The sequence below is a fragment of the Nasonia vitripennis genome, chromosome 2 (genome assembly GCF_009193385.2).
Source record: "Nasonia vitripennis strain AsymCx chromosome 2, Nvit_psr_1.1, whole genome shotgun sequence".
NCBI classification, from domain to species: domain Eukaryota; kingdom Metazoa; phylum Arthropoda; class Insecta; order Hymenoptera; family Pteromalidae; genus Nasonia; species Nasonia vitripennis.
Genome location: NC_045758.1, coordinates 30,428,106 through 30,443,524, shown reverse-complemented (window position 1 = coordinate 30,443,524; position 15,419 = coordinate 30,428,106). Strand labels below are relative to the sequence as shown.

The following is a 15,419-nucleotide window of genomic DNA, read 5'->3' as shown; positions in this document are numbered from 1 at the left end:
ATAGCCCTTGGCATCTCGGCCTTCCGAACGGATTTAACCGGAAACGCGATTTCGCCTGACTTTAAATTTGCTCTCTCTCTCCTGGTCGTCGCCGTGTTACTGTGCTGTTGGAAGGTCCCCGCGCGATATTAGGATATACCAGAGAGAGGGTCGAATGAGATGTGCTTACGCTTGTTGACAAAGGGCTTACTTCCTTATCTATTTTTGAACGGCTTACTCTGCAAATGGCTACTATTTGAAAAGTTAAATTTAAAAACATCGACGTGTATGGCTCATCGCTCAAAGCATTTCATCGACGACTGATAAACGTCCAGTGTATTGAACCGTGTGAATAATTGTGTATAATAATATCGCTCGTATACGAACACAAAGACAGCGACTAAAATATCGCGCGATATATATTCGGAACATTTTTCGATGTACATTTCAATAACCCTCGCCTGTTTATGAAATGCCGGGGGGCAATTCATGCGACGATTTTACCGAATTTACAACAACTGCACGCGCTCGACGCAAGGACGATAAAAAGCCTCAAAACAATGGAGGAGAGAGAGAGAGAGAGAGAGAGAGAGAGAGAGAGAGAGAGAGAGAGAGAGAGAGAGAGAGAGACTATCGGCACAAGGCACCGAAAGCGAAATCGCCCGACGACTCGGTGCAAAGTTATCGATGCGCGTCTAGTGCATTATTATTTTCGACGCTCTCTCTCCGCAGAATTTAAATTTTCGACGATTCCCATATCGCGTCAAGTTTTAATTGATAATTTTCGACTGCTGCGCGCCCGATCGATACGGGACACAGCGACGAGCGCATATCGTAATCCACGCACACGCTTGTTATTTCGATTCTGGAAATAACGAATTCGGCATCTACGCGCAAATGCCGCAGCTGCACTTTCATCTCGCGCGCTGATACGTACACCGCCGGGCGAGGAAGGGCGGCTTGTCGATTGAACTAAATTAAATTTTCGGAAGTCGAGTTCCTCTTTGTCTCTGATTTTCGCGGTGTTCTCGCTCGTCTTCTTCGTATTGCCGAGTTTTTCCTTTCTTATTGTCAGAATTAATATACATCGGTATGGGTTTATTTTCTATGGGGGAAAGATAATTGCAAAGCGAAGAATAGAAAATTAAAAATCGGAAGTAAAAGGCGCGCTTTCTCGTTCCCTGCAGTAGCTTCGAGTTGTAATGGCTTTGTCTTGCTATATCAAACTACGATCAATTTATTTATGGATGAGAGAGAGAGAAAGAGAGAGAGAGAGAGAGAGAGAGAGAGAGAGAGAGAGAGAGAGAGAGAGAGAGTCCAATACGAGGCCGTATTTTTATCGAGATATTCCTTGTTATAGAAACGTCTGTTATATTGAAGCTTATTAAAATATTCTACAGCATACAGAACATTAATATCTACATGTTACACGTCAAATTATACGCTTTCGTTTATTTATTCATAGCAGCTCACACCGATCATTCGCCAATTACAATTTCGACCTATACACACTATTTTCGTCCGCAGTCCAGCGCCACACCAAAGTTGTACGTTATACACGTCGACGTTTTGACAAGCTTTCCCAACGAAATATGTATGAGCCTCGTCATATTTTCAAAAAAATAACAACCCGCGGCCGCTTGTCTGCGCGAGATACATCCAAAATATAGGTGCAGGACTAGCGGAGCAGCGCCGGAGTATATATTTTACGGGGCCGCGACGTCAGAAAGAGAAAGAGACAGCGGCAGCGGAACGCAGAGAAGCGGGACGCCACTGTGGCCAAATTGAAACTCGGATTACAACTAAGGTCGTAAATTAAGGGACCGGCCTCTCACTGTCCTAGTTAGCCCATAATAGAAACTTGGGCCGTGTCCTCCAGTCTAAATAGTACGCGCTGGCTTCCTCCTCGCTCCGCCGGAGAAGGGCTCTCGGTGTCATCCGCTTCCGAAGACTCATACCCTTCGCTGCGTCATGCGACGGCCGACTTATACTTTTCTATAACACGAGAAACGAAGACAGCGCGAGCTTTTTCCCCGACAAGGATGTGCTTAATTAGTCTCGCGGCCATGTCGGAAGAAAGCTACGCAGCACAAGCACAGGGAGTACATACACACATCCCTCTCGGGGCGAACAGAGTCCCGAGAGTTGGTGTACAACACTGGCTGAAAGCCAGTCCTTCCTTCCTCTGCCCAAACTCCTCCTACGTCTTGCGCGATAATTATTTCTTATCTCCTCGGGCCGTTTGCGCCGGAGATCCTCCGCGGATTCGTCCTTATCTAATTCGGCCGCTAGTCTCCCTCCTCTTTCCACTGGGATTTCTCTTGCACCATATAGGCTCTGCAGCCAGGGTCTTCTTTTTCCTCTCCGTCCAACTTTCCTCGCTTCTTTACGGCGCGCCGAGAGCGATAATGGTCCTCGCGCTAATAAATTGATATAATTGCTCGTTCGGTTTTAGCGGGGAAAACCTTGCCCTCCTGCTGCTGCACACGCTCGAAGGCTTGCAAGTCTGCGCGAGCTTTGTGCTTTTTTCTTCTACCCCAAGCTTTTTTTTTAAATTCAATTTCATAGCCGACTGTCAAAGAGAAAGGTTATACGCGCGCTCGTTAAGGGGGGAAAAAGTTCGCATTAATTAATAGCCCTTGTTGTCCTTTGAGCAGCGCGGCGCATTTCATTGTTTATAACGAAAACTTTAGCTGGGGTCGATTCTTGCGCGCAGCTTGCAAACTCGCTTAAAGAATTCTCGCGTAATCCCATTAAAATTGTACGAATCCGGCGGGGGAAAAAGAAAGCGCCGAGACAGGGAAGTTCCGTATCGAATCCATTCCAGCCGACACGACGAAAAGTTTCGAGATCGCAGTAGGCGGCGCAGGATTTAACGGAGGGGGTTATACAGTCCGGCGAGAGAGAAAGAAAAGGGAGTACGGGTATATAGGTGAGAGAGCAAGTGCAAGAATTTCGCTGTAGCCGAGCTTTCCGTCGGCGCTGAATTCGCGGATATGCGTTTTCCACGGCGCAATTACTTCTCGTACGGTTCAATTAAGCCACTTGCGCGAGCACGATTACCTATATAAGTTTCATCGTCGCAGGAGAGATACTATATACTGATATAACGAGGTGTTATAAAGTTGGTCGAGTTTCGGGGTCAAAGGTCGCACACTCACGCTATATAGGCGTGTGGCGAAAGAGAGAAGTGCCGAAATGCGGGCTGAGGTGAGAGAGTCGTGCGGAGGATCGAGTGGTTTTAAGGAGTTTTGAGAGGAGCGCGGCGGAAAAAGTTGTGACGGAAATTCGCCGGGAAGTGACTTGGAGGGTTCGCTCTCGAGTCTCTCAGTTTGCCTCGAGATTATACAAATTCCGCATCTTTCACGTGCGAGCATCCGACCGATGAGCTTGACTCGAACTTTCGCGCAGTATATATCTACGAAGTATCCCGGCGAAAAGACTCGGAATGTTCTCCCGATTAACAAGGAAAAATTAGCCGTCCGACCGCGAGGCAAACTCGTTCATCCGAGCCGCAGATGCTCGAGAGCGAGTAGCGCATAATCGCGCAGAGTCAACTCCAGCAGCTCTCTTTTCCTCTTTCTTCCGGCACTCTGACTCTAAGGATATTAAAAAGCTCAGCTCTCTCTCTCTCTCTCTCTCTCTCTCTCTCTCTCTCTCTCTCTCTCTCTCTTTCGCGCGCTTTCTTTCTCCTTTTCCCTCTCACCGCTGCGAAAAGACCCTTTCCTCACGCGGCGGCGGCAGTAACGAGATTCTTTGCATGGAGGCGCACGACGAGAGAAAAAGCCTCGAGCTACTGCTGCTGCTGCTGGGAGGTATACGTTTACGCTTCATATACGCTTCTTTTTCTCGACGAGCCTATTTATGCGCGAGATTTCGGCTTTTGCAATGCTAATGACACTACGGGAATCTGGAGCGCAGCCATCAGGTGTATATAGCTATAGGTATAGCCTATTAGCGACCCCTTTCATGCACGTGCGGCTTCCTGCACTCCTGTGCCTACTGTCGCTCGCTCTCGTCTCTCTGTGTATATACGTATGCGCGGCGAGACGAGGTATGATCCCTTGGCGTAACGTCTGTTGTCGATGGCCACGATGTGAGCCGCTTGGAGGAACGTTTGCGCTCGACTGGTTGGTCTAATGATCGTCGTGTGCGCGCGGAGAACTGCGGATATGATCGCGTAAATTGCGCGGCTATGTGCTTATGTATGTGCCCGCGCGTACGTGTTTGGATATCGTGGAATTTTGCGGCGGAATTACGCGGCCGCGACGAGAACGGATGTATGCTAACGGTCTGTAAACAACGGCTTGCATAATCAGGATTACATTGTAAATAGCTGAGCTGAATTTGAATTTTATGTAACGTGTGTGTACCAACAACAAAATGGTCATCTATTCAACGCTCGCACGAGTCATCGAGAAAGTAGCGAGTATATATAATCAGAAAACAAAGTCGATCAAAACTCCGCTTCTCCAGTCGATCCCCCGCACCGTCGAGAGTAAACTATTCACGAGCTGTTCTTTTTGTACTCGCGCCCGCGCGCGCCTGCACTGCGGGATCTTCCCCGCATATTTCCCCGCGTCAAATACCATCGGCCACACATACCGAATCGATTTTTTCATACCGCAGCCCATACAGCGTAGCCAAATTGCCGTCGCTCGGAAATAGCAGTCGGCGACACTGCCGCACGCACAAAAGCGTACTAGCAACAAAAAAAAAAGGAAAATCGTCGCCGGGCTAAATCGGCGACGATTACCGCGAGCGTCAAGTATCCCTTCTCTCCCCCCCCCCCCTCGGAATGCAGTGTACGGTGTGCGGCGCACATCAAAACGCCCCGGCGGCAAGGCACATATATATACGCTGGGGCGCGAGGTTATGGCACCTTGACATTCCGCATATACTATACTGGAAGGCAGCTGTCGGCGGTATGGATATCTCGCTCTATCTCTCAAGATGCGCGAGGGACTTGAATATTCCGAGTCGATTACGGGGACCGCCGGCGCATATTGGAATTCAGCTGTCCTGCTATTAATTTAATAGCGTGAACGGGGGATGGGACTGGGACATTGTGTCTAAGTGTCTCTGGCGAGAGAGAGAGAGGGGGGGGGACTTGATAGCCTAGAAATTTTGGCAGTGGTGATGGTTTTGGAATGATAATTCGGTGGATGGATCTTGGAAAAATTTATGAATGCGGAATTGTTAGATTGTGAGCTTGTCGTTTATTAGGGTGTGCGTTGTACTCGCGCCTATTGTTGTATTTAGTAATAGCCGAGTGATTAATACATGCGAATTAATTCACGTCATCGGACTTTAATAACAATAAAGTTAGTATAAATGGACTGTTCGTAAACTATTATGTATTCGTCTATTGTCATTACTTAGCATAACATACTGTGATAAATCACCGCGAATCTTATACATCTTGAGCCATTAATCAACGCTGTGCAGTGGTGCACAAACGAATCACCACCACAGACAGCTTCCACACAAAAAGTAACCCTATATCCCAGTTCCCTATAACATCCATACATAGATATACACACGAGCGACTCTTAATACCTCGTCTCGCTGCAGCGGTGCTATCGTCGCAGGAATGAGCGTCACTTAATTACGAACTTTAATAGCCGAAAACGGGCGCGACGCTCGAGAAATACACACACGCGCGAGCTGCATAATTTATTATTCGCATTGCCGCGCGCTCGAACGAATCTTAATGCGCGTGTGCATATGCATGGGAGCGTCAACGAGCGCGCATTACCATAATTATGATTTTCCTCGGGAGTACAGATAACTGCGCTGCGACGACGAGAGGTTAATTCTCGAGCTGTGGGAGTCCAAGAGTGAGAGATACTTCCTTTTTGGGCATTTTCGCTTTCGAGAAGAGGATACTCGCGCGCATTGTTTTGGATTTTGGAATCAGTAGCTTGATAATTGGGGCTGATAGTTATGCCGTGGAAATTGTCGGAGTAAGAGGTGTAGCCTTACACACCCCGGCTCCTGTTCTCGGAATCGCGCGGATTCTAGTTTAACTTGAGTGTTTTGTGACCGAGTCTTGCTATTATTACACCGGCGTATAACTTATCCGTTTTCAACGATCAGCCGCAGCATTAAAAATCAATTAGTGCCCTACCATACGCGTCTGGAAATGTATCCCGAAAATTCCAATTTCTCGAGCGACGAAACGAATTTTTTCTTTTTCAAGCAGCGACATGTATCTGTATACCACGTACAGGGCAGCGGCAGCAGTAGCGAGTGGACAACAACAAGCTCGGACGGTCTCCTCGTTTTTCATACACGGCCAGAAGCAGCAGCGTTACAAGCTGCGCACACGTATATGTACCTCTATACGGACTTCGGCCAAGTTTTTTTTGTTTTGTGTCCGATTGCAGCAGCGACGCAAAAGTCACGTACGCGCTTCGTCGTAGCTGCTGCGACAATTTGCGAAAACCGGACTTTTTTGCCCTCGAGCAGTGTCCCTCTTTTTTTTAGTCGGCTGCGCAGCAAGAAAACTGCGCCAGTTTTCTTGGTGCGGCTTAATCCCCCGCGCGCAACTACCGCGGAGAATTTTAAGGGCGATGTAAAAGTCAATGAAATATGCCGACGTATAACCCGGGGAAAGTTGGATGCTTTATCCGTGTGGGTGTAACTTTTGTATTACAATTTTCAGCCGACGCGCTTTATGCAGTCTACTGTGAGAGCGAGTATATTTCTTGGCCGCGTCGTGGGTTGTCGCGTTTAACATAAATTTTCGTTTTTTTTTATTTTTGGATTACTAGTACTAGTAATCCAATGGTGTCGAGCGCGGCTCATTATTCGCGGTTTTTCAATTTTCCGCGATGCATAACGTTAATATTCATACACCGTGCAAAGCTATACGAACACGCGTCCGTAAGTAAATAAGCTCTTTAATTCAGAAACTTTAACAAAGTTAAAGCGCAAAGCACACGCCCCTAATTTATTCAAACACCGCAGTCTCGAAAACTTTGATTGAAATATCGCGACTCCCTCTCTCCCACTCTCAATTCAAATTAAATTTCACGCTAGCCGAAAAATCCGGAGAACTCGACAAACGAAAAGCAGCTGACAAAAAAAAACAAGAAAAATCCACGCGAGGCGAAGCAGCAATGGTGAACACGCCTGGCCGGCTACACACAGGGGCGCATTCGCAATCGTTGGGAAGCGCTGAGAGCAGTGCAAAACACGCGGCGGATGTATCAAACGCGTTGCTTTTTAGCGGGTAGAAAATTTGCCCCCGTAGCAGTGAGTATATAGCAACAACCGAAAGAGTAGGGGGTGAGGGATACAAATGACAGCGCATACACACACGGACTGTGTGAAGGGGAGGCAAGAGAGAGAGAGAGAGAGAGAGAGAGAGAGAGAGAGAGAGAGAGAGAGAAGTGCGCGCGGCCGACTACAAAAGGATTTGTGCGCGGTCTCGGCCGGCGACAGATCGTTCATCACAATATTAAACAATTTGCTCTCGGCCGCCGAACGAGTCTGTGTGTGTGTGTGTGTGTGTGTGTCCGCGCGAGTTCCGGAAGCCTATTTATTCGAGTGCGTTCGATGTATAGTGCGCGACTCTGCTGGACGCGGCTTTATTGAAAGCTTCGTTTGACTCTGTCGATGGAGCTTTTCCGAAAACGTGGATGCTCTTTTGCGGAATGTACCTATGTGGCTGGTGGATCGGTATGTCGGAACTATTTTTTCGCCGGTTTTGAGAGTTCGATCGAATTGCTGCTTTGAGAGGTTTTTGCGCCAGATACCTGTCGCTAGATATATAATGTACGATACTCAGTAGTGTAAGGGAAGATTAAAGCTTTTCTGCTGTAGAATTAAAATTCTCATCCTTGCTTTCATGCAGGAACGCGGGTGCACAGGCGCCAACCTCTTTGATGACGCTCTGAAATGGCTCTAAAGCTTCAATCCGACACTAATGGCCGTATCTCGCTTTTACACAGATGCAGGATAAAATGCTGCACCGATTCCTGAAATAGCTTACACCTCAAACAGAGAATACACAACGAGGCTTATTGATACACTCCATGCCTACATCCACGGGCCGGTCGAAAGTCTCGCGCGTACAGCCAGCGGCGGAGTCGTTTTCTCTCTCTCTCTCTCTCTCTCTCTCTCTCTGTCTCTCTCTCTCTCTCTCTCTCTCTCTCTCTCTCTCTCTCTCTCGCGCGCGCGCGCCACTAAATATTTTCTCGCGATACGGCGACGGCGGCGGATAGAGCTGGAAAGAGAGCGCGCGGCCGGATATCGTTCGCTTTGGCCCGTCGCCAGACCTTCCGGCTGGGGGCGATAATTTACGGTAAGCCCGCGAGCAGACTCTTATGTCTCCGGCACCGCGAGGGAGAAGGAGAGCAAGAGAGAGTATTGGAGAAGTTTTGGTAATTTTTACGCGCCGGTCGTCGCCCGTAAAGCATTTGACAATCTGCTTCGCCAGCAAGTAGACACACACACTCACACACGGGGGAAGTCGATTAATGTGTGTTTGCGCAGATTCGTTCGGATGTACGCGGTCGACGTCGTCTAATAATTTTTTTGTGTGATGTCGGTGTCGAGTTATGTTTGACTTTTGGACGAAGTTGCCCAGAGAGCTGTTGAACTTGGAATTCGGTCGAGTGACGCGAAAGAGGACGGGGAAAGTTTTATGGAATAGCTCGAGCTATCGATCTTGAAAGGAAAGTGGTAGAGATGCGCGCAGCGTGCTTTCGTATAATGCTTTGTTTAACGTAATTTCTAGAAAGTAAATTAGCGTATCAATCAGTAATCAAAATAATCGAATAAATCAAACATTCGTCAAACAAGCGCGGAAAAGAGGAGCATATAATATATACACACGTGTATCGTGGGGTTAACATACCGAGTTGATGTAGTTGATGAGAGATAGTCCACCGTCCCAGGGATGCTCGAGCTCGCAGGAAATATTCATCGGCCTCAAGGCATGAGATTGCTCCAGAGTTCGCAAGCCTACGGCGAATACTTGAACGCTGTCGTACATTAGGGCGGGCTCTGCCTGGAATCAAGCAATCAATCGCACAACTCTGTAATTACCTTCTGATTTCATCCAAACTCGCTGTGTGCAGTGCCTTATAAAATTATCATATTCGTAATATAAAAAAGGAAATATACATCATCAACGGATAAAACTGGAAACGTGAAAAATCGTCAATTGGCGCCGGGACATAACGAGGGTAATGATATAAGATAACGCGCCGAATAAAAGGGAGCTCTGAATAAAATAAACTTCGTTCCAGCGATTCAGCAACTGCTCGCGTAAAATCAAATAGCCCCGCGCACCCTCATTTCCGCCACCTTTTCTCTCTTCTGCTCGCTCTTCTTCTCTCTGCCGTAAAAAATAAGAAATTCAAATTCGAATCACGCTCGCTCCTAAGTAGATTCTTTTTAGTTTGCATAAGTCGGCTGCATCGCGCGCGAGATTTTATAAGTGCGTAAAGCGGAAAATTCACGTCGGCTAGTATTACAACTGCGCGAGCGCGAAAATAAAAGCGGCTCGACGTTCTCCCTTGATATACGCGCGCGAGAGATGGCTGTGCGCACGCACCTTATTTTCCGTTCGATGCGCGCAAGCCGAGCTTTTCCTCCTCTCTCTCTCTCTCTCTCTCTCTCTCTCTCTCTCTCTCTCTCTCTCTCTCTCTCTCTCTCTCCTCTCTCTCTCTCTCTCTCTCTCTCTCTCTCTCTCTCTCTCTCTCTCTCTCTCTCTCTCTCTCTCTCTCTCTCTCTCTCTCTGCTCGATAGTCGAGCGAGACAAGGTATACACGGGGTCTTTGATTTTTTTCTACTGCGTGGAGCTAGTATTTATTTTTATTCTACCAGCGCGCGGTTAAAGTTCTACCCGCGAGTTCTTTTGCCCGCGAGGATGAGTCGCTTTATTCTCCCGCGAAGCGAGAGCCACGACGAGAGAAGTAATGGAAAAGCAGCGGAGGAAAGTTGCGGCGCCGCACTCGAATCTTTTGGAATAAAGGCGGCGATGGATGCGGATGTGATTAAAAATTTCGTAATTCTGTTTTGTCCGCCGCGCGCAGGCGGCAAAGTTTTGAGCCGCGTTCATAGCGGAGACTCTGTTTTTTTTCTCACTTTGGAGTCGAATCTTATTAGGAGACAGATTTAATATTGATTAAGGTGAAACTTGAACTTGTAGGTTTGAACTGTTGATGAAGAAATCATGGATTTGATCTTTTACTTTTCGGTACAGCGTAATTTTACAAAGTTTGAAAATCAAGATAATTTTCTCACAGGAATCAGTCGATAATTACCGATATCTTATAAAGCGCTGTAGAGTAATGAAATCGCCTCTGTATTGTAAATAAATTTACTCGAAGAGTAAAACACGACAATCAAGGTTTCGAGCCGGAGATAAATCAAAAATTTAATTTAAAAAATTCATTGAGCTCATTCCCAGCTACAATGGACTGCGCGTGTTTTGCTGGCAGTATCAAAACTCATTATTCCGTTCCGAAACGTCAAACACATTCCTGTTTGTCACGAAGCTTTTTGCACCTGTACACAGCGCAGTAAATTCATTCCCTTTCCGCACAAAATGTTCAATCCTCTATCGCCCACCAAAAGCCATTCGCAGATACGAAAAGAAGAACATACACCATAATTCAAACGCAAACTTGAGAGGACAATTTCATCACAGAGAGAGAGAGAGAGAGAGAGAGAGAGAGAGAGAGAGAGAGAGAGAGAGAGAGAGAGACATATACACACACGCACACTCACACATCCCCCTTTTCTATATGTACATTCGATCCTGCGCTCGGCCTCCTGTTTATAAAGCTCGCGCAAACGAATTTCCTTTCCATCCCGCGCAGATTTCCGCTGTTTGCGTCTCCGCGGCCTTTGCTCGGCTCTCGCGCGTCCGGTCCCTTTTTCAGCCTCTCTTTCTCGCGCGACGCGAAGCTTTGCATTCGCCTTTCTCGCGCTCGGAAATCGAACTTCTTCGCGCGGCGGAGTTTCGCGCGTCTTAGGAAAAGCTGCGCGCAAGTTCGTTCGATCGTAAAGTTAATGCAGAAAGAGGGAGCTCTTTTCATTTCCTGCGCTTCAATCGTGAAAATTCGCAAGCCCCCGTTGTTTTATAATGTGTACTAAGCAAGTCCTTTTCCGCTTCTCAGTTCCAGTCGTCCCCGGATATACCTGGCTTTCTCGAATCTCCGAGACCAGCGCGTATAAGACTGTCGGAGAAGAAAGAAAGAATGAAATTTCAGAGCTGAATAGCCGCACGCCGTAAAGTCGAGTGGAAAGAAAGGCGGAGACGAGCGGGTAAGCACCTGTAAATTCGCGCGCTCGTCAAGCGCGAGTTTAGGGCCGCCTTTTTTCCGTTCAATCGCGTTGCTCTTCATAATGAATGACGTGTCTCTCTTTCGCGTCCGTTCGATATCGGGAGGTAAATATCGCGCGCGGGCGCGACTCGCACGCCCTGACTAACGGCGCATTCAAGCAGTCGGCGTTGAGATTTTTTCAAGCGAACGTGATTGGGAAGTGGGAAGAGGGCGACGTAGTACGTCCGTAAAGAGCGATAACCCGCGGGCTGGCAGTAGCTGCGCATTATGCCGCATTTGATGCTCGTTTACGCGCGTCTCTCATCCCCATCGCGCGATTTCGTTATGATAGAGTTACGAGGCGATGCGCGCGTAATTTTCAGCTTCGCTGCCGCGGCTGATGTTTATGCAGTTTCTTTCCTTTTTATACAACTACGAATGACTGGCAAAGAAAAAAAGCTAACACTGCTCGGCGAATCGAAAATTTCCCGCGCACTGTTTTTCGGATAAAGTATGTATTTGAATTTGTTCGCGGCAGTTGCGCTCGAACAATCTTACCTGATGCAACTTGGTTGTTTTTTATCCGCTGCATCGGGGGACGATCGATCATCGATTCAAGAGAGACTTCGAAACAATGTATATATGCACGAAGCTCGCGCGGTCGCGTTATGAAAAGAGCAATAGATAGGCAGGCGCCATTAATCTCGAAAATGACTGCGCGGAAAACAATAAAAGTCGCAATAAAGCCTTTCGGAATTCTTCGCTGCGCGCAACGATCAAATGACGTGGAGTGTAGTCTGCGGCAGGGTATCGCGGTTTCCAGCTCCCTGATCCCCGGTGCGCACACAACCGCAAGACGATCTCTCCCCGCCGCTCTAATGTACACGGGAGACTCAAGTCACGACCACACGCCTATGTACACACGCGCGCAAGGTATAGCCCGCGGAAGGATAAATTTCGGTTAGGAGTATGCATATTCGAGTGTTGACAGAGAGGACAGGCACAAACTGCTCCGCCGCGCGCTGAAAGTTGCTTCCCTCTGGGCGTTCGTTCGTTCGTTTCGCGATTGCCTGGTTGATGCTCTCTGCTACTATATATACTGCTCTGCGTCTCGTTCTGGCTCGTCGATCTTTGAAGAGGAAGGAGGATCCCGGCGGCGGCGACGGCAGCCGCTCCATCAAGCGTCAGCCTCCATTTGGTCTATTTCCACGGCTGTCGCCAGCCCTGGCGAGAAAAGAATTTTCTCGACGTGCGCGAGAAAGAGCGGGCAGGTCGCGACAACGTCAAATATCGCAATTTGTTTGCGGAATAATTTTTTTGCTTGAGTAACGAGCGTTTAGATTTTATATCCGCTATTTGCTCCCGATAAATGATGCATATTAGCAAGAGGACGCGCCAGAAAACATTTTTTCAAAATTTGGTTTCTTGATTTTATTTGGCGGAAGGTGCTGGATACGGTGCGTGCGTTAACAGGTACTGGCCCAAAGTTTTGCTCTAGCTATTTTTGCGTATTTTTCCGTCCTCTTTGAGTCTATCTAGGTTAGATTTCCAAAATAAAGTGATAAGGTACCCAAATCGCCCGATAAGTGAGCGCTAGAAATTCGCGATTTTCAGGGTCGGATACGAGCCGATGTTTCGACCCTTATCAGCAACTGGCGGTGGTATAGACCTACCTAGTTTAGCGTACTTGTCCGTCCTCTTTAAGTCTATGTAGGTTAAATTGACGAGAAAACGTGCAAAGCTATTCAAAACGCCCGATAAGTGAACCCCAGAAATTCGCGATTTTCGGGGTCTGATTCGAGGCGATGCTTGGACCGTTAGCAGCAGCTGCCCGAGGTTCTGCCCTAGCTATTTTCGCGTATTTCCCTTCTTCTTTAAGCCTATGTGAGTGAGTGCCAGAATTTTGCGATTTTCAGATTACGCTGGAAATTTATTAGCGAGCATTCACCAAGTTCACCTCTGATTCGAGTAGCTATGAGCAATATGTGTCAACTTTCCAATTAACGTGCACGCCCAGCGCGGCGTTGCGAGATCGGCTTTGGATTACGCAGGTTATGTTTCGCGGATCCATTACCCGGCGACACCATGGTCTTTTCGCGCGATAGGCAGGCTCTCGTCGACAGCCGAATTTGAGAACGCTTTTACGACCCTGTAATTGCCTATATTAACGTTCTGATAACCCGTTGTTTGTCATCGTTCTTTTGAGGAAGCGTATTGTGCATTCATGTTTCAAGTCAGCGATGCAATGCTATTGAATGCTTTAGGGAAAAACCCAAAATAGATAAAAACGACTCCCGTCTCGTATCTTTCGCTGCAGCGCACCTAATTGAATTTTATATTGGCGAAGGCTTTCTGTGGAAATCAAATAATACCGTCTTGCTCCATTTCGAAAATAAAATGACGGATTCCCGATAGAGCGTGGCTTTTGCTTTTTTTACGGCTGCGTAATTATGCCCCGGAGCTGTAAGCTCTTGTACGCGGATAGCGATGCGGGAGCGACGGCTTTTTGTTCTTAGGGTGAAACGTCAATTCCGCGTCAAAGAAGAAATATTTGATATTGCAGTGGATACCGTAAATAAAATACAGAGAAGTATAAATACTCGACGACTACTAGATAGCTAAAGCGCTTCAGCTTCTCGAGTGGCAGATCAAAGAACATTTTCGGCCGATCTTGTAACCGCGAGCCTCTCGAACATTATCCCCGTAATAATACTTCGCTCGAATGCCGAGCGATTTACACACAGCGGTACGCCAATTACAAGCCCGCTTCGTAACTCCGGAACTGATCCTCCGACAAGTCAGCTCTCGGTTTTACACGCGCCGCGAGCTTACATCTCCGCTTTCTTCACATCAACCCTCTTCTAGCACACGGTGAGCCGCAACGAAGAAAAAGACCACCACGACGCGACGACTTCCCGAAAATAAAGTTTAATGATCCGCGAAGTAAGGAGTTACCGCCTCAACAGGTGCATCATCGGGAGTGTGTGTGCAGCGCAGGGGAGCGACGAACTTTGTTCGCTGCTGCAGCAGCAGCGTGCAGCTATCAATTAGGGAAGGAGCGAACAAGGGCTGCGGCGCACTAGCAGCGCGAAATCCAGCGCGTCTTCTGAATACCGCCTCGTTATCTCCGGTTAATTCGGGCGTGCTTTTAATTAGTCCAAGTCTGCGCTTCGGGCGATGAAAGATACAACTCTCTCTTGCGCAGCGTAATCGCGAATTATTCGTAACGCGGCTCTGCTCATTAATCGCGCTCGATTCTTTTCTGATCGTGCGGGTCTATAGGTATGTACTCGTATACAGTCGTCTCAGCGCCAACCGCGCGAGCTTTTATTTTCCGCGGTGGGTTTATTACTCCCCGGCGTCGCGCACGTGTGTGGAGGGATTTTACGAGGAAGCGAGAATCTCTCGCTGTGGAGTATTAGCATTTAAAGCGAAACGGCGCGCGGAGCGTCGCGCGATTTTTAACTAGCGGACGTCTCAGAAGTCAGATTTCCGCTCGATTCTTCAGACGCTAAAGCGGTATACGACGTTTGTATCGCTAGTCCGATTGGATTCTACTTATAAGGATTTGAATTTCCCGCGCGACGCTGAATTCGTTATCGTGGCGACGCTTTTCAGTGTTAGTGCGTCGAGCGACGAGGCGTAATTGAAATATAAAGCGAAGGATGCCGCCGAGAGCGCGGAGAGTAAAGTTTTTATTGCAGAGACGTCGGCGAGGTATTATCTCACCAGCCCTATACCTGAGTAATGGTCTCGCAGTACTTTTCTTTTTCTGCAGCGCAGTCGTCTCCTTGTGTCTTACGGCTGAATTATGCGCGAACGGCACTGCTGTAAATACGGCATCGAATAGCTCTCGTAAAAAGATCCGTAAACTGTCCCAACTTTCCGAGTTTCGTTATCGGGCTATTTTCGTTATATTCTGGGTTGATCAATTGTTTATTGTATTTACGATTTCAGGTTTATACGTCGATGGAGGAGTCAGACAGTAAGTTACAGCACCATCTCAACGCCACGCCCCTGAATTTCGTCGAATAAGGTAAGGTAAGTAATTGCAATGTAAATTATGATTATGTATACGACAGAAAATTTGTGTTATTATTTTGCACTTTATTTTTAAATTGACGATCATATGATAATATATTTTGAATCGATTAT

At 47.6% G+C, this 15,419-nt stretch overlaps 1 protein-coding gene and 1 long non-coding RNA gene across 5 annotated transcripts in view; one reads left to right on the top strand and one right to left on the bottom strand.

Moving 5' to 3' along the window:
- Positions 1 to 15,419, top strand: part of LOC116416368 — a 104,325-nt gene that overhangs the window by 16,054 nt on the left and 72,852 nt on the right. Inside the window, exons 3-4 of the long non-coding RNA XR_004344639.1 lie at positions 11,118 to 11,265; positions 15,222 to 15,300. This is a non-coding gene — a long non-coding RNA (uncharacterized LOC116416368). The remainder of the gene's footprint in view (positions 1 to 11,117; positions 11,266 to 15,221; positions 15,301 to 15,419) is intronic.
- LOC100122256 (glutamate receptor ionotropic, kainate 2) overlaps positions 1 to 15,419 on the bottom strand; it is a 66,198-nt gene that overhangs the window by 14,243 nt on the left and 36,536 nt on the right. For all 4 annotated transcript variants that reach the window (XR_001728833.3, XM_016982044.3, XM_016982045.3 and 1 more), the window contains one exon: positions 8,846 to 8,998. Coding sequence is in view for 3 of the 4 variants with exons in the window: in XM_016982044.3 (XP_016837533.1) it covers positions 8,846 to 8,998 (153 nt within the window). In the remaining variant the exon portion in view is untranslated. The remainder of the gene's footprint in view (positions 1 to 8,845; positions 8,999 to 15,419) is intronic.